Below are 25,400 nucleotides of genomic sequence, written 5' to 3' on the forward strand. Positions count from 1 at the left end.
TGATTGTTTTTGTTGATTCCTTGAATATAATTCACCATTTTATATTCAAGATATTTCCCCTTATACAATGTTAAGTCAGATTTTCAAGTAGATTTATTAGTTATATCAGTGTATCCCCAAGACGAAATGTCTCCATGTTCTTAGATCAAACGAATCCAAGGTTGATCACATGGCTAATTTCAAGTCAAGGCTAAACAAAGGTGAACTTTGGTGGCATGGGAAAAAGGGGTATTGTCCCCCTTCCTTAATGGTTAATCAAGAGACTCCAAAATCAAAGTGGATGAATAATTTTTCATGGTTTAATGTAACATTTTGATGCTTTGTAAACTTTGGTCTTTGTTAGGTCAGTGTCGGTAAATGTACAAGTGGAATAATGTAGATATTGTAGCATTTTGTTCAAAAAGCTTTAGGTCCGAATTTTGTAAGCAGTGATTGATACATACTCCATTTTGACCATGTCCACTAGTTTCAGCTTGTTTAAGTCATGTATCTAAACTAAATCTAAACCTAGCTTTATATATATGGATGGTAGGGCAAAGCACATAAAATATGATAAGAAAATTCCAATCATATACATTGAGATTGACCTTAAGACCCAAGGAGAGGGTTCAAAGTGTTTGTTGGTAAAATATTTGTTGCTCCGATAGTTGTAGGTTAAAGAGGTCAAAAGAGTAGTAGTTTAAAGAGGTCAAAACATAGTTGAAGATAATTTAAGGAATTAAAATGCCCCAATTAAAAATGTTTAACACTTTCAATTAACATGTATTAATGCCCCCATAAACTTTCATTATGTTTTGTTAAATAATCAATTTGTTTGTTTAATTATTAATTTTGTCATAATAAGCAATAATAATACAAAATGATTATATAAAAAATATAGTTTTATATAAAAATATTTTTATAGTTTTATAAAAAGAAAAATCTTTAAATTTAAATTTCAAGAGTATTAAATACATTTTCTTCAAAATTAATTAAAATGATTTTATAAATATAATTAATGTTTCTATTTAACTAATTATAATTTTAAAAAGAATATACAATACAAATATTCATAATTCTAATGTTCATAAAAATTTTAAAACATTTACTGCATATTTAAATATTATACAAAAATTATTTTTAATAATTAAAAATCTTTAAATTTGAATTTCAGAAATATTAAACACTTCTTTTCAAAATTAATCAAAAATGGTTTTATAAATATAATTGATATTATTTCTATTTAATTTATTTAATTAATTGTAATTAAAAATGATAAAAAAAAATATAATACAAATGTTCATAATTCTAATGTTTATAAAAAAATAAAAATATTTATTATATATTTAAATATTATATAAAAAATATATATTTTTAATAATTAAAAACGGTTTATATTATTTTTGTTGAAATGTTTTTATTAATTTTTAATAAATAATTTTGTTAGTAAGAAAACACCTCCAATGCACCGACTTCCCTTTGAAAAGTTAAGTCTTACTATAATAAAGAATGGGGTGAAGAATATGAATCTTGGGCACATGGTTGAAAGTTAATAGCACGTGTTTTCACAATATCGTTATTTGCGAAGCATAACACCTGCAACCAATTCAAAAAACAGGTGAATTTTTTAACTTTTCTCTGCTATATGGACACTCAACCTGTCCACAAAACCTGTCACAAAACTTTCTTGTCATATAACACAAAACCCTTTTTCTCTGCTATATGGACACTCGACCTGTCATATTAACACAAAACCCCCTCTCCAGACCATATTGGCCCTTTTATCTATCATTAATTTAACTTTAATAATTGCTTCACCCTTCTTAATTTTAACAGAGCAGGTTAGAATCTGGGTTGAAGCCCAATCTGTTTCAACCATCTCTTTTTAACCACTCACACAAATCGACATATTATTTTAAAATGATAAAGATGTATTTTAAATAATATGAATATTAAATTTCAACAATGCAATGAATACATGTCATTATTTGATATCCTCTTTTTATGTATTTGCGCCTTTTTCCGATCAAAGATATTATGAATATAGACGGATAAATGAATGAGGTCAAACCGTTTGTGGTGATTTTGACAAAGGAGAAATGCCCATCATAATAACATATATCCATATCCACTTGCCTCTGGAGACATAGCAACTTGCCTACACGACCATATAAGTTGCCTAGTTCGTATAAGGAAAAAGCTCATTATAATATATTTTAAGGATAATGGCGTCCTTCCAAGACCCCTATAAAAGTTCGAACTAACCATTTTACATGCTTGGATGCAGAAAAATACATAAAATCATGCCAAAAGATAACAGATTCTGATGTTCTCGCAAAGTACGGGTAGAGGAAATGGGTTCTTTCGGGAAAGAGAGGGATGTATATTATTGCAATTGTTGTTCGCCGCAGATGGTGGAGATCTCGATGTGTAAATTCAGGGGGTTTCATATTACAATCAATTTTAAAATGGGTCAAAGTATATTAATTTATTGATTAATTTCACGACTATATAGGATCATGAATGCAACCATCTCAAGAAAACATATAAGAAATAACCAGAAAGGGGGGCACGTCAACACTTATAAGAAATGACCAGAAAGGGGGGCACGTCAACATGTTATATAAAGAAAGGGGGTAAAATTGTCAACACCTCTTGCAAGTTGTATTCTGGTGTTCGCCAAAGGTTTACTGCAGGGTTTATGGCCAAAACCACGCTACTCACCATTGCTGGACTCGGTTCAGAGTTCAGCTCTCCAGCAAGAACACCAAGACGTGCCAATGACAGCTTTGAAGTACACTCGATAAAACAGTTCAGTTTTGCTCGAGGCAAGAGGGCCAAATCGTGTTGTGTCCCTGAATTCGCCTTTGGACAAGTTGCAAAATGAGGCCCACCCACTCCACTTGCTGCCTCGTGTAATCCACAAAGTCAAATTGTAACCGTGGTATTCACACTGGAATTGATGCAACTTCCTGAAAGTGATATTGATATGGTAAACCCTACATAAACTCACTTCATCTATAATCCTGATTCTGCATGTACAACCCCAGATATTTTGTTTGCACTTCGTATCAAACAGCTCTAGGAATATGGTTGATTTAGATGAGTGCTGCCGGGGGACCTTTGTAATCTTAACGGTGGCTTGGACAATTAAGGAAATCAACAATTCCCTGAAATTCAAAGCTGGCATTCAAAGACCAGTGTTTATGTCGATGGCACACTGTGACACTCAAGCACACTCCTCACATTTACAGAGGATAAGTTTCTCAACCGTCCACAACTAATAATCGATGAAGCGTGCAACTCACAAGAAAGATGCACTTATTGTTTCAAATAATTTAAATAATCGATGAAGCGTACAACTCACAAGAAAGATGCACTTATTGTTACAAATAATTTAATTTATGCAATATAAGGGATATTAAAACAGATCTAAAAATAATTAGCTCTGAACAAAAGTCTGAAACAACGGATAAACTGTTAATCTAACTATCAAAATCTGAATATCAATTTTCTGCTAACACTGACATGACTGCAATTGCAAACACAAATGTCCAGGTGATTTAAAGCATGTTCTCAGATAATCGGCTGCATAGCACAAGTGAATAACTGTAACTAGCAGAGATCAAATTTAATCTCAGACTTATTACGCACCAAGAGGGATAAAAGAAACTTCAGAGGTTCACACCTCTCAGAGCTTAACAAATCTGGTGCTAAAAAAATATGTATGCTAATATATATATATATATATATAACCGTTTTTATGCTAGACAAACACAGCGAGAGACCAAGATCTCCCCCAACCCGCATTGTAGAGACCCTACTTCTCTCAAGAGCCACCAGGCATGTCTTTTGCCTTCCGAAAAGGATTTTTATCACGACATAGAAGATAATACCAGCTAAGCATTTACACAAACTGCGATGCAATAACCTCGAGCATTCTAATAAAATGGGTCCAGTGACCGGAATCTTCTCTAAAAATAATGAAATCCAATGCTATTAACATCAAGTATTCCAACAAAAAACGTATGCTCTGCTTGTCAAGATCCAAGAACTGAAAAGAAGCCAAATCAGGTATTCTAATACAGTAATTCAAGCAACCATCAGCCAACAAAATTCCTGATCCCATGTTAGCCCTGTAGTTTGTAAGGTCTAGTCATTTGGAATCAGTACAGAGACTTAACATACAAAAGAATATAAATATTACAAATCAATGGAGTGCAACAGCAGGTTAGGATCCAACCATATAGGTCTCACACCACATTATGAAATTTTTCTTCCCATTAGATGAGACCAATATGGCCAACAAAACAATCACTCCAAAATGTGCAGATATCAATGAATTTTATTCAGAAACTCTACAATTCTATAAGTAAATACAAGAAGATGTTCCGATTCCCTGAAGGGAAACATTGGATTCTGCAGCCCTGCCTCTAAAAACTGGGGCAGATAGGTCAGAGCCTGCCTGGCTATCACATCATTTCGTTATCTTTCTAATTGCAAAACTTGAAATCTATACATGTGTTTGGAACCCCGAATTGACATCCTTCCCTGACAATAGGGGAGGGAAAAAGAAAAGCAACTATGAATATTTTCATGGAACTACCTGCCCAGTAGAGACTTGCGGCAGAGCTCTTTCTCAAGCATTTACAATCAACCCACCTTAATTATGGAGGGCTCAATTTAAGGGCATAGGCTTCCAATTTATGGAATATATTGTCAGGGGATTGAATCATTGAACAACTCATGCCAAGCAGCATCTGAATCATTAAGCAATGCATCAGCAGCCAATTCACTCTGAATCACTATCTAATATTTCCATGGCCTTTAGTCCCCTTGGTTTCTGCAACAACAAAGGATGCTTCAGCCAATTGAAACAAGTCCGATATATTGATTTAACCAGAACTTTAAAGCGAAACATTAACAAAGATTACTAAATAGTGGCAAAACATAGCAATGTCACAACAGTTGACAATAAACCGTGCTTCAAGAGAATATACCTTCTTTAAGCACTTCTTTTCTCTAACCTCATACCGAGCTCTGGTAAGATCAGACAACCAATTCCCAGGAAAACAATACTGCACAACAAAGGATAAACATATAAGGTACAAATCACACCCCTTTTGATTATTCTCAGACCAGACACATGCCAGCAATCCAGACACCTAAAAAAGGGAAAATATATTTTGCAATACAGTGGTCCAGGTCCTCCCTTTCTGATCTACAATCATCACACAATCAGGAGCAGGGATGACAAAACTCAACATTTCTCTTGATCTCTAGTACGAAAATTGTGAAAGCGTGATATGATAACATCTCCTTGCCTCATCAGGACATCTTAGTTTACATCAGCTCTTTCTTTTGTTCAACCTCTAAACCTAGTTTTGACAAAGGATACTGAGACAGAAAGTAGCTGAAACAATGCAGTAGATCAGAAAATCGTTCCCATTACCTGCAATGTTTTGTCAACATTCTTTGCTCGCTTTTTAGGTCTCTGTGGAAGCTTGCCTCCCTTTATCGCCAAAAAATCATCCTCCTTCTCTTTCCGTGACAAGGAAACATATATTTTAGGCCATTCAAACATATCCAGGTTCAACTTTTCCACATGAGCAAAGGCATCCGTTTCAGAGGGTGTAGACTCGAGAGGCACCCCATCACCCAACCGACGGTTGGTTTGTTGAGGAGCAGTATCAAATTTATCTGCTTTCTCGAGAGATTTTGGTGGAAGCCCATCTGTCTTCTTGTGGAAGATACGCCCCTCGCTTGAAAGGCACTTATTTCTTACATTTGCACCATTTCCTGAAGCAGACGGATCTTCCGAATTTCTGTAAGTCACCAAACCCAAGGTCAATTACACAAACCTGTTTGCAACCATAGAGATTTGAAACATATTTACAAGAAAAGAAAGGAATCCTAGATAAAATCAATCCACAAACCTGTTGTTTAAACAGGTCATGTAAGGATCACGGACAGGAGTACAAGGTCTTAATGACGTGCTTCTTGAGTGAACAGATAATTGGGCTTGAGTAGATAAAGTCTGCTGGTCATGCCTTCCATTATGTCTATCGATCCGAATAATTTTCTTAGCCTGAATAGAAGATTCTTCAACCACGCTTCTGTATTCTGCTCTATAACCACGAGACCTCTTGTTTTGGCCCCATTGTAGGAGAAGATCTCCTCGTTCTGCAACGCGATGCCTTGAGGGCTGGTTTTCTTGGCTAGTCTTTCTATCTTCACTCTTCTCACGGAACGGTTCCGGAATGGAGTTTACGTATTCGAGAGCTTTCTGGTGGTTCCCGTTGCTGCTTGTTGATGACCCTCCTTTCGTCCTTACTGTCTTTCCTTCCAAAAGGGTACTGGGATGGATCCCATTTAAAATCCTTCCATTCTCGAGGTTTTCTTCCTTCTTGCATGGTTTCACGTGTGTTTTTTTTCCATTACTCATCGGCATAGAATCTGCGCTAGCCCCTTGATATCTGCACACAGGAATCACGAGCGTAACATAAATTTTTGGCCACAGATTTAGTTTGCAGGTTGAACAGGACAAAATATATGCAACAGAGCTTCATTTCAGAACATATTTCATGGAAAAACAAACTAAAAAATCAGCTTAAAATGCAGTTTTTCTATGGGTCTTCAAAACATGGGCTTCAACCCTTCATATTCTCTGCATCTAGGCTTGGATTAGCCAGGCGGATATTTCCTACATCAATTACTGACTGCCAGAAACACGCAACCCAAATCTGAAGGCCCATCCCCCACATTTTCATCACATTTTATCTTAAAACGGCCAATTTTCAATCACAAAATAGAAACAGTAGGGAGCTGATCCTCAAATTCCAAGCCTGTTTGGAGAGATTGAATTTGAAGGACAAGATACAGAAGGTTACGGCACATATTTCTTCTCAAACAGTGCGGAAGTCTCAGCTGAGTCTTTTCTGGCCTTCCGACCGTGCCCCAAAATAAGCCTTCACCATTTAGGTAAACTAAAATCGGTTCATGCACTAAAAACAGTAAATTTTTGCACAAATATTTGATTCAAATAAGAAGGATTTTAACGGCTTAAAGGCCGTGATCTTCCCTCCTATACTACATAGAGACAAAGGCAATTGTCAGATCCATCCAAGAAAGACCTTCCTGGAGTTCCATTCACAGAATATTATAAATCAATAAGAGATTTCAACAGCCGCTGTTTCTTCAGTGCTTCTATAAACAATAACCTGCCATGCCACAAGATGGTAAAAGCATTCCTAGTGTCGTCTCAACGCACCGCCACTCGCAATAAAAGGATAGAGAAAAATTACTGCAGTCCTAAAATATGTTTGAAAATATCAAAGGTAAAGAATTTGGAGGGCTACGCTTGCAAGCACGAAAGAAAGAGTGTCAGAAACGCCTCAGGTTCGACCCTGGCGCAACTTACACATAATACCTTCAAATATTTCTAAACTACAACAAGTATACAAGATTTTAGAGGCTGAAAATTTTCCTTTAACAGTAGACATGCACATATTACAGATTACAAGGTTTCAGAGAATACGATTATAATGAGAGCCAGAAAACTGAAATGAAAACTTAAACTACACCGCCGCGCAAAGGATCGCCAGAAATTCCCATTCTTAACCAACTCTGAAGTAGGAAACAAAGTATCAAGGACGTATGCAACAAATCGCCCAGAAAAAGTTTACAAAATAAGATTAAATGGCCATAGATTACACCATCTACTGCTAAACTTTGCAGAACCTTAGAATCGAAGGAGTTAATGCGTTTGGTCAAGGACTTAACACCACGGAAACGAAGCCACTAAAAATGTGCAAAACAATCGAACATTCCCAGCATATTTAAATCAGAAAATCCAAAGAAAATCCTCTTTAAGAGCAACATACAGAAGAAACCTATAATTACGAGTTGTACTGCCTGGATCCCTCTTAAGATCGTTCAAACTCGCAAAATTTACGAGCCACGGGAAGGGAGGAGATGATTACAGACCTCATGACCAAAGCTGGGATAAACCAGAGGCCGAATCATCCGATAACACTAAATCCTCTGCCGTTGCACCAATACTTAACAAAATAAGCAGAATCTCCTGAAAAAACTACTCTCTACAGAAGAATGTCATAGAACTGTTCAAAGCTATCGTTTTCATTGCAGATGAAAACATTTCTGAGACCTCCGACGGCTACCAGACCCAAAATTGAAGCCCTTCACACCTCAAAAAACCTGCAAATTTCAAGCCGGACCCGCACTGGTAGCGGGTTCCATACAACAGATTTGGTAAAAGTTACTCAGAATTCTTTCAGAACAAATGGTTGAAACCGCAGCACAGCAATACTAATAGCGATCGCTCAGGTGCAAACGGTGCGAGAAAATTGAAAAAAATGGGCATTAACTGCTCTTTGTGTATCCTTCCATGTATCATGTAGACGGAAGGAATAGTGTGGTGAAATGTGCTTTGATAGAAGGTACTAAAATAATAACTGGCCATTAGGGTTACAGATTGCACGAAAACACTTCGATCCCTATACTCGACTCGTAACGATTGGGGCGGAAATTGGAAAAATAAAAATAAAAAATAAAAAGGGAAATTTGTAAATGGAATGGTGGATTAAGTTTATTAGGGTTAAGAGGCATGGTGAAATACAAATATTTAAGATTGAAAAGAATGATTTATATATATATATATATATATTTAATAATAATATATAAATATTTTAATGTTTATGATCGGAAATTTAGAAATGATGGCCAGACACTTTAATTTAAGTTTATCTCGATTGTTATCTTGCATTTAGCAGTAAAGTAATTAAAGAGTTATACCATAATTAAAGAGTTATACCATTATGTGCATGATAGTAGTTTTATTTTTAGTTTTATTAAAAATAAAAATAATAGGTAAATATTTCTAATAACTATTAAAATAATTTTATAAAAGTTATATATAGATGATTTAAGTTCATGAGAGTTAAAAATAATGTATGAATGTTTAGAATGGAATAGTTTTTTCTTTAAAGAGTTATACCATTATGTGCATGATAGTAGTTTTATTTTTAGTTTTATTAAAAATAAAAATAATAGGTAAATATTTCTAATAACTATTAAAATAATTTTATAAAAGTTATATATAGATGATTTAAGTTCATGAGAGTTAAAAATAATGTATGAATGTTTAGAATGGAATAGTTAAGAAAAAACTGAAATTGTGTAGTAATTCATTTTGTTATACCATAATGTGTATGTGTATGTGTATGTGTATGATAGTAGTTTTATTTTTAGTTTTATTAAAATTAAAAATAATAGGTAAATATTTCTAATAACTATTAAAATAATTTTATAAAAGTTATATATGGATGATTTAAGTTCATGAGAGTTAAAAATAATATATGAATGTTTAGAATGGAATAGTTAGATAAAAACTGAAATTTTGTAGTAATTCATTTTGTTATACCATAATGTGTATGTGTATGATAGTAGTTTTATTTTTAGTTTTATTAAAAATTAAAAATTAAATGAATTTGTTATTTGGATGGAATAGTAAATCTTGATGTTTTGGTATTTTTTTTACATTTATAAAGAAAAGTAGTTTGAATGTTAGATACATCAAATCAAGGAACACGATGAGGGCATTTAGTTCAAAACCAAGCTATTTGTTTTGCAAGTTTGTTAATGATTTCATGAAAAGAATAGTATTGTGCACCATTGTGGAATTAACTAGTATTTGATTATGAAGGTCTAAGGTTTGTGGTAGTTACCACAGATCGAGTATACAGCGACGGTGAGGGAAACCTATTTGGTCCTAGTCTTTGTGGTATCATTTTTTATTCTACTGGTCAATTATTTCATCTTACTTCATTTACTTATGGATCAACTCTTTTAGCTACATTGTTCTAGCTTTTCTCTTACAAATTGGGAATTATATAGATCTAAGTCATATTATCTTCAATTTGTGGGTGATTTCGTTATGGCGCTTCATTCCCCTATCTCATAAATAATTTCTACCCTCTATTGATGCTTACTATAACAAATCTTCATATCAAACCCATGTAGCATCTACTCATACCTATCTCTGCCACCTACATTCCCTACTACTTAAGACCTTTGTCCTCTAGTGGCCTTTAAAGGAAAAAAAAAAACACTTAAAACCTAAAATTTAAACCCTTAAACACCAAATATATGCAAAACATTCGTGACAAACAACTCAAGAACATAGACAACAAAACGAGCAAGGCGAGGTAACACCACCAATTACTCCTTATAGAGGAATCACTTCACAAACCATGCTCACTACATAACATTACAATCCAACACATGGTAAATGCAATGTTACTCGTGTATTTATACTTTCATAAGAGTATTCCTGGTGTTGTATGCCAAATATCCCTTATTATTATATTATTTCCTTTTAATTTCATAATGGGTCTAATAGATCATTACAGTTGTATTACATTCATTATATCCTTAAGTACTTCATATTATCCTCCCTAAATACATTACAAAGAGGGTTGTACAAGAGATCTATACTAAAGAATGAAAATCGTACCCTTGAAATATTGCCCTAGTATACTAGTAAATCTGAGAAGAATGTCATGAAGGTAGCCAAAGATTCCCATAATAGATTCTTTTATGAAGTCAAAGAGGAGATGGAACAAATGTAAAACTCTATGAAAAAAGAATAGGCTATCCAAAGTACAAATTGAGGCTAAATTTCAAGGTTAGATTCTGGCATGTTCTTTTCTTAAACTAGGGATATTAAGTTCTTTAGATTGGCAAAACTTTATTGACTCAACAAAGCATCATTGCTCAAATTTTGGAGGAAATAAGCCTCCAAAAACAAAACATTCTCAATAAACTATAAAGTAGTGTTTGATATTGACATCATAGTTTCCAACCTCATGGTAAAAGCAACGATAATCTCACAACTCCTAAAGGCATTCAAAGGTCAAAGGAAAAACCTTACAGCCTAATCCTAATGATGAAGACCCCCTACCATCAGAATAAGCTCAAAAGGGATTAGCATAGTCATGAAACCATGTAAACCTACTAAACCAAATATGCTCTATCATATTTTCTAGTTGGTTTACGGTTGTTACTTTTTTTTCTCAAGGAAAAAATCATAATTTTCATTACTTAAAATGGAAATTACATTCTGTAGATGCGCCACTATGCATTCAAAAATCCATATAGGTCCCCCCAAAAAGAAAAAGAAAAAACAGCAGTCTATCTACCTCCCTTGTGCATGCATAAAATATCTACAAGATCCCCTCACAGTGCTGAAAAGCCAAAAATCAAACATAATTTATAGGCTTGTCTAGTTTCTACATAGTTGTTCAGAAAGTACATAAATATGACAATATACATAGTCCATTATAATATCTATATATAGACATAAACAAAAATAGATAAAAGTCAAGTTTTAGTTCAGGGATGCTCATGTTGCAGAAACTCTACAAAGGGCCTATGATAATATTCAGAAGATGTGTCCCCTATCCATTATGTGATCTTCCAAGTACTCCTAGTCTATTGAGCGTCTACTTTTGAAAGGGTGTCAGCTGCAAAGTTTTTTTCCCTGTATTTATAATGACATGAAATTTTATCAAAAGCATGTATAAGTTGAAAAAATTCTTCTAAGATAGCAGCCAGTGTGTGCACGTGAAATCTGTTAGGGTCCTATAATATAGGTAATCTAAGTCTGTATGTGCAGTTATTTATTTTGGGAATCTGCTTGTAAAGTTTAGCCTATAAATTCATCATGTATTATAGTCTAAATTATTTTTGTACTAAGGTCTCAAAATTGCTCAAGTCATCGTAAAAATGTGTGTCAAAAGGGGGCCATTAGTCTTGATTTGAATTGTAAGGTCCCTAAGGGGTCATCAGCGAGTTGTCATGGGTGCCTTGTCATGAGTGAATGTTGGCAGTGATGTCAACCAGACTCTAAGGAAGAATGTATGTTGTAGTGCATGGTTCAAAAGAATTTCTATGGTAGTTGCAGGTTTCATGTAAAAGATAATCATGGTGGTGTATTTTCAGCTACCCAAAAAGCAAACGAGCATAGAGGTTTCCAGCCATTTTCTAAGTAGTATAAGGAATCAAAAGCTACATCAGACCATCTTCATTGTAAAGTACAAAGAAGCAGCTTTCGAACGATATATCTGGTTCTTGAAACTGACATCTAGATCAAAATACAGAGTCAGTTGAAATTTACTCTTCAAAACCAGAAAAAGAAGGGAAAATGCCTAAGTATGAGTCCTGAATCCAGCATATCAGAGATTTGGAGAGGCAAGTGGCAGAGCATAACTTCTACCGTTAGATCTCGCCTAATGAACGTCCTAGATTAACTATGAAATTACAACATTTTACAAGGCAATTTTACATCTATTTTTAGCTTCGGGGGCGCTGCCCCCAATTCCCTACCAGGGGGGGCTCCAAATAACTGTCGTTGCTCCCCCTGGTGGCGCACATTTTACGGGCGGAGTTGCAGCCACATTACGAACTAGGGTCCAATGCGGTGATACCTCTGAATAAAGAAGATAATCAGGCTCCACACCCAACAATCTCCAACTTGGAGACAGATTATAGCAACTCCACCGCTGCTTCATTTGTTGGACATTGACTCCACTTTGGACCTGGTTGTTTCTCATCTTCTTCATCATACTTGAAGCCCAATTGAAACTGAGTAGAATCTCAGTTTCTCCCTAGTTACAACTTTTGTAACATATCTGCAGGATTCTGGCTAGTGTGTATCTTTTCCAACTTCAATTGTCCATCTTCCAACACTGACAGTATGAAATGGTACTTGAGATGTATATGTTTAGTCTTGGAATGAAATGTAGAGTTCTTTGCAAGATGTACGGCACTCTAGCTGTCACTATATAACCTGCCCAACTCCTGCTTCTTACCCAATTCATACAGAAACATTTGTAATCAAATCATTTATTTACTAGCCTCTGTAGCAGCAACATACTCTGCTTCCATCGTTGAGAGTGCAACAACACTTTGCATTTTGAAACCCAATTGACAGATGTTCCACCGACAGTAAAGACATACCTTGTGGTGCTCCTCCTGTTATCTCTATCACCCACCATATCTGCATCAACATATCCCTCTAGAACAATGTTTGAACCACCAAAGCATAATGCTTGATTTGTGGTACCTCTCAAATACTTGAGAATCCACTTCACCGCCATCCAATGTTCTTTTCCTGGATTGTTCATGTACCTGCTTACAACTCCCACTGCATGTGCAATATCAGGCCTTGTGCAGACCATTGCATACATTAAGCTTCCAACTGTTGATGCATATGGAACTTTAGATATATAAGCCATTTTTCCTGAGCCTTGGGACACACCTCCTTACTTAGTTTGAAATGGCTAACCAAAGGTATACTAACTGGTTTTGCATTCTGCATATTAAATCTTTTCAACACCTTTTTTATGTACTCACTGTGAGACAATGTTAATTTTCGATTTTCCTGAATCTAGGTATTTTCATACCAAGGATTTGTTTTGCAACACCCAAATCCTTCATTGCAAATGAGTTCGCTAATTTTCTTTTGAGCACATTTATTTCCTGCATGTTAGAACCTGCAACAAGCATGTCATCTACATACAATAACAATATAATATAGCTGCCATCATTTTTCCTTTTGAGATAAACACAATGATCAAAGTGACATCTAGTATAACCTTGCTTAGACATAAACCTGTCAAATTTTAGATACCACTGCCTTGGAGCCTGTTTTAAGCCATACAAGTTTTTCTTCAACCTGCACACTAGTATTGTGCACCATTGTGGAATTAACAAGGACATGGTTATTTTAATTATTTCGTTGATTATGAAGGTCCAAGGTGACGGTGAGGGCAACCTATTTAGTCCTAGTCTTTGTGATCTCATTTTTAATTCTACTAGTCAATTATTTTATCTTACTTCGTTTACTTGATGGATCAACTCTTTTTAACTACATTGTTCCAGCTTTTATCTTACAAATTGGGAATTATATAGATTTAAGTCAGATTATCTTCAATTTGTGGGTGATTTCGTTATGGAGCTTCATTCCCCTATATCATAAACAATTTCTACCCTCTATCCATGCTTACTATAACAAATCTTCATATCAAACCCATGTAGCATCTACGCATTCCTATCTCTGCTACCCGTATTCCTTATTACTTAAGACCTTTGTCCTCTAGTGGCCTTTAAAGGAAAGAAAAACTTAAAACTTAAAAGCTAAACCCTTAAAGACGAAATAAATGTTAAACATTCGCGACAAACAACTCAAGAACATAGACAACAAAACCAGCAAAGCAGGGTAACGCCACCAATTACTCCTTATAGAGGAATCACTTCACAAACCATGCTCACTACATAACATTACAATCCTAGTGCTCTATGCCAAATATCCCTTCTTATTATATTATTTCCTTTTAATTTCATAATGGGTCTAATAGATCATTACAGTTGCGACAATCATTATCTCCTTAAGTACTTCATATTATCCTCCCTAAATACATTACAAAGAGGGTTGTACAAGAGATCTATACTAAAGAATGAAAATCGTACCCCTGAAATATTGCCCTGGTATACCAATAAATCTAAGAAGAATGTCATGAAGGTAGCCAAAGATTCCCATAATAGATTATTTTATGAAGTCAAAGAGGAGATGGAACAAATGTAAAACTCTATGAAAAAGGAATACGCTATCCAAAGCACAAATTGAGGCTAAATTTCAGGGTTAGATTCCTGACATGTTCTTTTCTTAAACTAGGGATATTAAGTTCTTTAGATTGGCAAAACTTTATTGACTCAACAAAGCATCATTGCTCAAATTTTGGAGGAAATAAGCCTCCAAAAACAAAACATTCTCAATAAACTATAAAGTAGTGTTTGATATTGACATCATAGTTTCCAACCTCATGGTAAAAACAACGATAATCTCACAACTCCTAAAGGCATTCAAAGGTCAAAGGGAAAACCTTGCAACCCAATCCTAATGATGAAGACCCCCTGCCATCAGAATAAGCTCAAAAGGGATTAGCATAGTCAGGAAACCACGTAAACCTACTAAACCAAATATGCTCTATCATATTTTCTAGTTGGTTTACAGTTGTTACTTTTTTTCTCAAGGAAAAAATCATAATTTTCATTACTTAAAATGGAAATTACATTTTGCAGATGCACCACTGTGCATTCAAAAATCCATATAGGTCCCCCCAAAAAGCAAAAAAAAACAGCAACCTGTCTACCTCACTTGTGCATGCATAAAATATCTACAAGATCCCCTCACAGTGCTGGAAAGCCAAAAATCAAACATGATTTATAGGGTTGTCTAGTTTGCTACATAGTTGCTTAGAAATTACATAAATATGACAATATACATAGTCCATTATAATATCTATATATAGACATAAACAAAAATAGATAAAAGTCAAGTTTTAGTTCATGGATGCTCATGTTGCAGAAACTCTACAAAGGGCCTATGATAATATTCAGAAGATGTGTCCCCTATCCATTATGTGATCTTCCAAGTACTCATAGTCTCTTGAACGTCTACATTTGAAAGGGTGTCAGCTGCTAAGTTTTTTTCCCTGTATATATAACGACATGAAATTTTTTCAAAAGCATGTTTAAGTTGAAAAAATTCTTCTAATATAGCAGCCAGTGTGCACGTGAAATCTGTTAGGGTCCTATAATATAGGTAATCTAAGTCTGTCTGTCCAGTTATTTATTTTGGGAATCTGCTTGTAAAGTTTAGCCTATAAATTCACCATGTATTATAGTCTAAATTATTTTTGTACTAAGGTCTCAAAATTGCTCAAGTCATCGTAAAAATGTGTGTCAAAAGGGGGCCATTAGTCTTGATTTGAATTGTAAGGTCCCTAAGGGGTCATCAGCGAGTTGTCATGGGTGCCTTGTCATGAGTGAATGTTGGCAGTGATGTCAACCAGACTCTAAGGAAGAATGTATGTTGTAGTGCATGGTTCAAAAGAATTTCTATGGTAGTTGCAGGTTTCATCTAAAAGATAATCATGGTGGTATACTTTCAGCTACCCAAAAAGCAAATGAATAGAAAGGTTTCTAGCCATTTTCAAAGTAGTATAAGGAATCAAAGTCTACATCAGACCATATTCATTGTAAAGTACAAAGAAGCAGCTTTCCAACGATATATCTGGTTCTTCAAACTGATTTCCAGATCAAAAGATAGAGTGAGTTGAAATTTACTCTTCAAAACCAGGAAAAGAAGGGAAAATGCCTAAGTATGAGTCTTGAATCTAGCATATCAGAGATTTGGAGAGGCAAGCAACGGAGGTCAGAGCAAAATAAATTAGTGATCGCCGATATTGCATATTTGCGATTAGAGGTCCAATACACGGCGGAACATAAAAGACAGATTGGCGAAGTGGCATATCGACAGATTCAATCGGCAAATTGGCAGTTGGCAGGGTCCTTTGTAGATCGCTTATCGCTATCAACAATTGATGATCGCATGTCGTGTTAGAAAATTGTATATTACAAAGCAATGGAACACATCAAATATATTGTAGAAATATAAACATAGAAAACACATAAAAACAAGAGAGACACATCTATACGTGGTTCACCCAATTTGGGCTATGTCCATGGAGAAACAACCAATCCTTCCTTTTATATTATCCAGCAAAATGAAGAGATACAACCTACAACAGATCCGGTGTAATTCCCTCTTCGCTCTCACACAATCTCCTCTCTCTTTCTCACTCAAAATATAGATTTACATAGACGCAATACAATTCCCTCATATATAGCGAAGGGTTACCTTCTAGGGAAAAACCCTAAATTAAACATAACTTCTACCGTCAGATCTCTGCCTAATTAATGGCCCAGATTGACTACGAAATTACAACATTTTACAAGGCAATTTTACATCTATTTTTAGCTTCGGGGGCGCTGCCCCCAATCCCCTGTCAAGGGGGGCTCTAAATAATTATCGTCACCCCCCCTAGCGGTGCACATTTTACGGGCAGAGTTGTCGCCACATTACGAACTGGGGTCCAATGCGGCGATACTGTTGTGGAGGTAAATCCCCTCTGCGGACAGAGGCGATCCCTACTAGCCCAGACCGGGTCTAGCAACAATCAAACAATGCTATCACGCAAGTTCCAAATTGCAAATTAAAGGTGGATGATGAGAACCTACTTGGATTCCAACGCTAATATTCGTAGAAGAGACGTCGCCCTCGTTCCTTTGCTTCGGCCGGTCACGATCCCTACGATCTCCGTGATTGGACACCTGCACATGCAAAGAACAACACAAATACAAGCATAAAATCCAATAGATGCAATTATATATCAGTCAGAAAAGATATAACTCAACATCAATCATTACAAAGGACAATGAGAGTGGAACCATAATGATAGTCATCTATTATTGATAAATAACAAAGAAGAATACAACCATAGTTCTGACGTCAAATCCTCCTTTGGCTGGGTAGTCAGCTACACAAGTCTTGCAAAGCTTGTTGGGATGGGAAACAAGCCTCTCTCTCCTTGGTGACAAGAATCTCCTCACTTAGATTTGGCCTTATGGATGCAAAGAAGGCTCTTGCAACTTCAATCTCTTGAACTCCTGGAATTCTTGCTGTCACTAGCACTCTGCTGGAACTATTGTAACTATGACTAACTTGCTCAAGGCATAGAGGCAAGCTTTTATAGATAGAGAAGAAAGAGATAGGATCAACCACATTATTCATGGGATTGGCTTTATCACTTGGAAAATTCCATGAAAGGTGGCAAACCACTTTCCCTTCTATGGAGATTCGAAGCCAAACCATCCTAGCTCAACATAGATTTAGTTGGTGAATGGGTTGAAGAGAACCTTCGGGAGCTTGTTGGTTAAAAACTTTACTCAATTCGGTTGGCGCGAGTGCGACTCTGAGACAGAGCGCCAATGGCGCGCCCTTTTTAGAGGATTTCCCTCATTGGCGCGGGCAGTGAACTGTGGACCCGCGCTAATGCAAAAAGAGCTGTTTTCATGGGTATTTTGCAGGAGATGTCTTCAGGGCACATAAATCTCATACTTAGAGGAATATGATGCAAGTGGTTTCAGGTCATGTCACTTCTCACAGGTCCCGGAATGAGTCCTCCAGTGTGTGGGTGAGGGGTAACAGGGACGGTGACAAACGGTGACAAATTGCTGTGTAACAGATGCCCCCTAAAGCATGAGGCCCGAGAGAGAGAGGGGTGAAATGCTTTACAAGAACATGCGTGACTGAAAACACGGCCGCCGGAGAACCTGCGTAAAGAAGTACAACTGATATCTCAAGTACATGATATATGTGGTATGGGCGCAGCCATCCATAGCAGAGTACATAATGAACTAGATCCAAGGTATGGACGCAGCCATCCAGAGAGGATCGATAAATAGACTCAGGCATGGTCGCAGCCATCCAGTGAATGAGTCATGTAATGATCATAATAATCCACAAATCGCAGCCTGGATTCCAACAGACAAAATCCAGGGTCTTGCACTCCATCTCGACCCGAACAGAGTACAAGTTCAAGCACGTGAATACATGGGTTGAAGTCGAACATGCATGAACATCGTCTGATTACCAGCCAATAATGAAAACTGTTAACAGATGCGAGAGGTACCACCAATAATGACAATGGCCCTCAAGGTACTACAGGTACAATCTACGGCGTGTAAATCAATGAGCTGGCGTCAAACACCCGTAGAATCATTCGATCGAAGGCCAATGATGAAAACCTCTTGTCGAACATGAAGAACCTGCCATTGAGGCATGCAAGCTCCAAGGCACCGAAAGGAGTCTCTAGATCAGCTTCCTGGATAATGAGCCGAAGTCGACAGGATGTGACCTTGATCAAAGGTGGGCCATAGTGTTTCCCACATCATTGACACGAGACAGAGGAAAGATGTTGTGGTGATTCAGAATTATGTGAGGTATCAGAGGGAGGTTGTAATTCTGCAGAGGTCAACTTCTCTTGAACATATCGGCGGCACGATAGTGGACTTGGCAGTATTTGACATCAAATGAGCAGAGGTCATGGTGACAAGGCAATGAGCAGATGAGAGGTCAAATAGGATCACCCAAACCCACGGAGGCTAGTGTAAAACAATATGAGATGTTCCCACCCAGACACGAATGCAGACTGGTGCCATGTTCAAGAGCGACATACTGCCGACACGACAATAACTATGAATCCATTTTCCCCACCATTCCTGGCGAGTACCCCAGTTATTTTTATCAACAAGCTTGACGGGGATAGCATATGCTTGTGAGCGTCATTTCGACGGAATCCGATGTCATTAGGTTTTAATGAGCCTGATAAAGGAAGAACTCGGCGTCTTTTCATGTTTAGAGAGTTTGAAAAGACAGCAGAAAAGTAAACTCTAGGGGGGTCCTTTTTCGTAAAGTTGTGTCTTGTGAGCCCGAAAAAGTATAAAACAATGCTCGAAAGAACCGCTCGATCATTATGATCGAGGAGCACTTTTCATTTATAGTGACATCGATCTGAAAAAGTAAAAAAACGATCAACGTCACATTGTTTAGTAACCATTAACGAACCTGAAACGACAAGGGTCCGACGATCTTTTCATTTTTACACGGTCGGAAAAGGGTTTAAAGACGACCGCCTCTTATTTACGTTTAACGAGTCAAGAGGGAACTCAGCAATCTTTTCATCTTTAAACGGTCGGAAAAGAGCTGAAAGCAGACCTCCATTTTTATTTTCTTTAACGAGTCAAAAAGGGAAAAATACTCGGCAATCTTTTCATATTTTACGAGTCAGAAAAGAGCTTAAAGGCGACTCGTCCTAGAGGAACGAGTGGTATAAAGGGTAGCAACTGGTTCCGGCAATGGTGGAACTACTCAAAACATGTAATGGTCAAGAGGCTGGCTAAGAAAACCACTCATCGCTGCGGTTCCTCAGGAAAGGAAAAACAACCAAGTGAAAGCATATGATCGGCCAAAGAGATGGTGGCAATGGAATGAAACAACCAAGGCTCATCTAGTAGAATTCAGCGGATAAAAATGGCAATCACGAGATGTAAATCAGGTATGGGTTCATTTTTACACAAGCTTGAACCATGGAGAACTTTGCTTAGATTCAGTTTCATGTTTACACAAGCTTGAAACAAAACACTATGCTTGTTATGAGTTCGCATGCCCCCAGCATAATGACGCAAATCGAGGTACATGCCCCCCAAGCTTCATTGCATTCAACGAGGTGGATGGAATGAAGGTTCACTTTCGAGATCTTGGAAAGACTCGACTTGGATTTTACGAGATCTGAATCAAAGACTTGATTTGGAAAAGGAGGAGTTGTTTCATTTTTTAATGAGGTTGACACAGTAAAATAACTATCCTCATAACCCTTGTTTCATTTTTTAACAAGCTTGACACAAGATCAGGAACTATGCTCCGACCAAGCCTAGTTTCATTTTTTAAGGAGCTTGACATAGGAAAGGAACTATGCTCCACCCGAACTTCATCATAATGAATAGAAAGTCGGGGATTCCAGGATTGCTACTCCCAGTGGAATGGAAACATCTTGGAAGTCAGGGCCCAATGCCCCCAGGACACTATGCACGATGGAGGCATCACTGGATCCAGGCATGGGATAGGTGGCCACGTAGTTGATCTGTGGTGGGGTAGATGCAACTGGTGGATGAAAACCAGGAGGGGACGACAACGACGTAGGAGGCATCGGGGGACTAACGAATGACACTTGATAGATAGTCACAATTCTTCCATCGTGCGGAAAGCAAACCACACGGAAAAGCGAAGAAACGAGGGCCCCCATGGCATAAACATAGTCGCGACCAAGGAGAAGACTAAAGTCTAAAACACCTTGGGTAACCAAGACGTCTATATGGACGATTTTGCCTCCCAAAGTAATAGGGAACTTCGGGAGAACTCCTAGAGATGGACAGGCTCCTCCGTCGAAGGCCAACAGATTCTGAGTGACTGGCCCAAGCTGCGGAGAACCTAAAGCTTGCCAAGTAGTGTACGGCATAAGACTGACAGACGCCCCTTCATCCAAAACAGTGCCAGGTGCTGCCTTAGCACAAGCATGTACTATGATCTGGAAAGGCATATGGGACGGAAGGCGACCGGCGATCAGGCGATTCCAATCAAAGGAAGCGACCAGACTACTTGGTGGGGGAATCGTATGATTGCCCCCATGTGCTAAAGGAACCGAAGGAGAACCTTCGAGAGCAGCTGGGTTAGGAGAGTCATTCCCGGACTCAGGAGAATCTGAGGAGACGAGAAGAACATGGGAGTGATTCTCTTCCGAAACAGAGTGAGCGAGCAGCGGACTCAATTCAACACTCTTTTCGACCAATGGTTGGTCTGGAACAGGCTGGGGGCAGCCGAGTTCGGGAAGAGGGGCCTGGACAAGATAAGAATATGAATCAAGCTCTTTGTCAATAGGGGAACGATCTGCGGCTACAGAGAGATGTTGATAACCAACAGGAAGTTGGGGTGGAGGAGCTGTAAGACTTTCCAAGACAACGGAGGCTTTATCCATGAGTGGATAAAGGTGAAGGGGATGATTGCCTTCACAAAGTCTACAGGGGATTCAAATCTTCCCTTTTCCCTTACCATTCCCAATTAATAAGGTAGCATCGTCGTGAGCTTCAGAGGACGATGAGGGGCGGGCCGGATCACGAGACCATACTTCTAGTACCCTGGGAATGCCAGGACAATTGCGAAGAAGATGGTCCTCCTTGCATAATCGACAAGGAAACTTGACCTTCCGCGGAGGAGCGGAAGGGGGCCCGACTTCAGGTGTACTCGAGGGGGTAGCTGCACTTGTAACCTCTCCCTTAGGAGCCTTCTTCTTCTTCTTCTTCTTAGCCACCCGGTTACTTGAATCTAGACTTTCACCAGGCGAAGTAGAAGATGAGGACGTAGAAGTGGGCGTAGAAGGGGAGAGATCCACCCTAGAATCAACATGATGTTGTTCAGGTGGAGGGACGGATTGACTAAAATGTGAGATGGCAGGGACCAAAGAGGTTGAGAACAACCAAACCGGCAACCCAACAGTTAACCCTGGGAGGGACAACGTCGCCATATAAGGAGCACCAACATTTCCAAAAGGAGCGAAATGACCAGGGTTCCCTTCAGAGGGGATCCTTGAGTTGGTGAACCCTGGAAAAGTTGCCATCGAGAACGAAAAGAAGCCTAATCAAGCTAACGCAAACAAGATCTAACCGGGTAAATGTGAACGTGGCCGAATAAATTTTATGACGCAAGGACACAACTTGACCTTTTCATGTTTTAAGAGTCGAGAAAAGGACAAAAAGGTGACTCTAGTCGCCTTCAAATGTTTTGTGAGCCCGAAGTGACAAACTGCTCAAGTGAACCTTTTCTTTTAAGGAGTCCGAAAAGGATCAAAAGTGACTACTCTGGAGAGACTAGGCAAAGGGTTTACCAAACAAATCCGTAAAACTGCATATACACCTTGGCAGTCATATGAAAACCAAGGACTTCCCGTACGGCAGTCAATCTTCCCGAATGCTGTGTTCGGTGCGTTACGGCTTGTAAGGTGGCAGACACGGCTTCCTGTGGATAAAGGATGATAACCTAGTGGGGTCTCCCCTATATACGCGACGGTACGTGGGAGCTCAAGTCCGTGCTAGACCACTATCGAGTCACAAAAGGAGGAATCACCCAACCGTAGTGTGAAACAACAGTGACTAGGTTTAACGACGCCGAGCACGTCTCTAGCCTAGACCTCTAAACAGTGAGCGTTATGTTCCAATGCGTTTTTAAGTTCATTTAGTTCATTTTACGGTTGATCTTTGATTAGGTTTCGATTTCCAGGTCCTACCGTATGTAATCTCTCACAATTCCCTAAATGCAAGCTATATGCCAAAAAGTATCATTTCGTTCGATGAACACTAACTACGAGAGAGTTGAGAACTTTTCAATCAAACAAAATGACCATAAACAATCAAGAACCACTCTAATGCAGCTAATGGCAATAAACGAAACTTTTCTTTAAATTCACTAATCAATGAAAAGCTCTAATTTCCATTAACTAATTCAACGCAAAAGAGATTATTCATTTTCTTTTCAATGGCAAAGTGCACTAAACAAATTTTGAGATATAATAACACCGAGTAAAAGAGACAAATTTCACTCAATGAGAATGCAATCAAGTCCCCAAAACACCAAGGCAGTCCTTCAAACCAAGAAGAAAACACAAAGACCTCTATGAGCTATGTGATTTAAGCCCAAACGAAGCCAAGCGAAACCCATCGAAAAAGAAGCAAATCACTTGAATAACAAGAAAAAGCTTTGACAACTACTGAGCAAATGCAAAAAGTAACCACAAAGTCGACTGGATGATCAAAGAACCCAAGACTCCTACAGAAGGCTCGACGCACAAAGCCATTAGATGTCCTAGGGCTAAAAAGTGAAATCGATAGAAAGAGGCAAACAGCCGAAGGATGAAGGTCTAAAACCAATCAAACAAGGATCAAACACACTCCAGTAATTGAAAAAGATGCGGCAAAATACAAATCCAAGCTCAAAGGGCTTGAAGACAAGCGAACTGGAAAAGTTGACAGGCCTGGCGTGACTGTTAGGTTGCAACTTGCGCTTTTATGGGATTGGTGCGGGTTGTTTTTGAGCAACTTGCGCCAATTGGTGCGACTGTAAGGCTAAAAATCACGCTAATCAAGTTTTCTAAGTCAAAAACAAAAGCAAGCAACTCAGGGCTTGAAGACAGTATCTAGGCAAACCAGGAAGCAAGAAACAACAAGAAATCCAACCCAGAAAGCTATCTAAGCAACCAAACGAGAAACCAAAGAGACAAGACTCCCCAGCGGAGTTGCCAAATTGTTGTGGAGGTAAATCCCCTCTGTGGACAGAGGCGATCCCTACTAGCCCATACCGGGTCTAGCAATAATCAAACAATGCTATCACGCAAGTTCCTAATTGCAAATTAAAGGTGGATGATGAGAACCTACTTGGATTCCAACGCTAATATTCGTAGAAGAGACGTCGCCCTCGTTCCTTTGCTTCGGCCAGTCACGATCCCCATGATCTCCGTGATTGGACACCGGCACATGCAAAGAACAACACAAATACAAGCATAAAATCCAATAGATGCAATTATATATCAGTCAGAAAAGATATAACTCAACATCAATCATTACAAAGGACAATGAGAGTGGAACCATAATGATAGTCATCTATTATTGATAAATAACAAAGAAGAATACAACCATAGTTCTGACGTCAAATCCTCCTTTGGCTGGGTAGTCAGCTACACAAGTCTTGCAAAGCTTGTTGGGATGGGAAACAAGCCTCTCTCTCCTTGGTGACAAGAATCTCCTCACTTAGATTTGGCCTTATGGATGCAAAGAAGGCTCTTGCAACTTCAATCTCTTGAACTCCTGGAATTCTTGTTGTCACTAGCACTCTGCTGGAACTATTGTAACTATGACTAACTTGCTCAAGGCATAGAGGCAAGCTTTTATAGATAGAGAAGAAAGAGATAGGATCAACCACATTATTCATGGGATTGGCTTTATCACTTGGAATCTTCCATGAAAGGTGGCAAACTTCTATGGAGATTCGAAGCCAAACCATCCTAGCTCAACATAGATTCAGTTGGTGAATGGGTTGAAGAGAACCTTCGGGAGCTTGTTGGTTAAAAACTTTACTCAATTCGGTTGGCGCGAGTGCGACTCTGAGACAAAGCACCAATGGCGCGCCCTTTTTAGAGGATTTCCCTCATTGGCGCGGGCAGTGAACTGTGGACCCGCGCTAATGCAAAAAGAGCTGTTTTCATGGGTATTTTGCAGGAGATGTCTTCAGGGCACATAAAGCTCATACTTAGAGGAATATGATGCAAGTGGTTTCAGGTCATGTCACTTCTCACAGGTCCCGGAATGAGTCCTTCAGTGTGCGGGTGAGGGGTAACAGGGACGGTGACAAACGGTGACAAATTGTTGTGTAACAGATACCTCTGAATAAAGAAGATAATTAGGCTCCACACCCAAAAATCTGTAGAATTTTGTAGAATTTTTCTACAAATCAGCTAGCTCTGATACCATGTAGAACTTTTTCTACAAATTAGCTAGCTCTGATACCATGTAAAAATTCCCATTGTAGATCACCTGGTAATGCAATGTACTAAAGCAAAACACTTGATCTACTTCTACAACCAATTTAGCAGAAGCTTAATCGAACATGAGCAACATCAATAAGAACACATATAATTGATATGGAGAAATCAAACACACATAACACAGAAGATATAACTAGGGGAAAGCACCAGCCTAAAACCCCATCTTTGTATTATCATACAAGTGGAAATATGTCCAAATTACACAAAGCCTTAGCTCAGAAGCTATCCAGCTCTCAGTACAATCCCTCTGCTGCTCATAGACAGTCAAAGGCTTCTCACAAACCTTCT

General features: G+C 38.1%; 1 protein-coding gene across 1 annotated transcript; it reads right to left on the reverse strand.

The window, feature by feature from the left end:
* Positions 1-4,242: 4,242 nt before the first annotated feature.
* LOC149205180 (Serine/Threonine-kinase, putative (DUF1639)) lies at positions 4,243-8,487 on the reverse strand. Its single transcript, XM_089394932.1, has 5 exons — positions 7,966-8,487; positions 5,916-6,455; positions 5,432-5,804; positions 4,980-5,057; positions 4,243-4,822 (listed from the first exon to the last, which is right to left on the reverse strand). Exons 1-5 carry the CDS (start codon positions 7,968-7,970, stop codon positions 4,772-4,774), a joined length of 1,047 nt encoding a protein of 348 aa, XP_089251058.1. The 5' UTR covers positions 7,971-8,487; the 3' UTR covers positions 4,243-4,771.
* Between the last annotated feature and the right edge of the window lie 16,913 nt (positions 8,488-25,400).

This window comes from Pinus tabuliformis, chromosome 1_2 (genome assembly GCF_031772625.1).
Source record: "Pinus tabuliformis cultivar Carrire ecotype Pingquan chromosome 1_2, CPIR1, whole genome shotgun sequence".
Lineage (NCBI taxonomy): Eukaryota > Viridiplantae > Streptophyta > Pinopsida > Pinales > Pinaceae > Pinus > Pinus tabuliformis.

Excerpts from the sequence above, each read along its gene's own strand:
- LOC149205180 (XM_089394932.1), bottom strand. Across the intron at positions 5,805-5,915 it reads ATGACCTGTTTAAACAACAG|AAATTCGGAAGATCCGTCTG; the intron begins GTTTGTGGATTG and ends GGTGACTTACAG. Across the intron at positions 5,058-5,431 it reads ATGTTGACAAAACATTGCAG|TATTGTTTTCCTGGGAATTG; the intron begins GTAATGGGAACG and ends TTTGTTGTGCAG.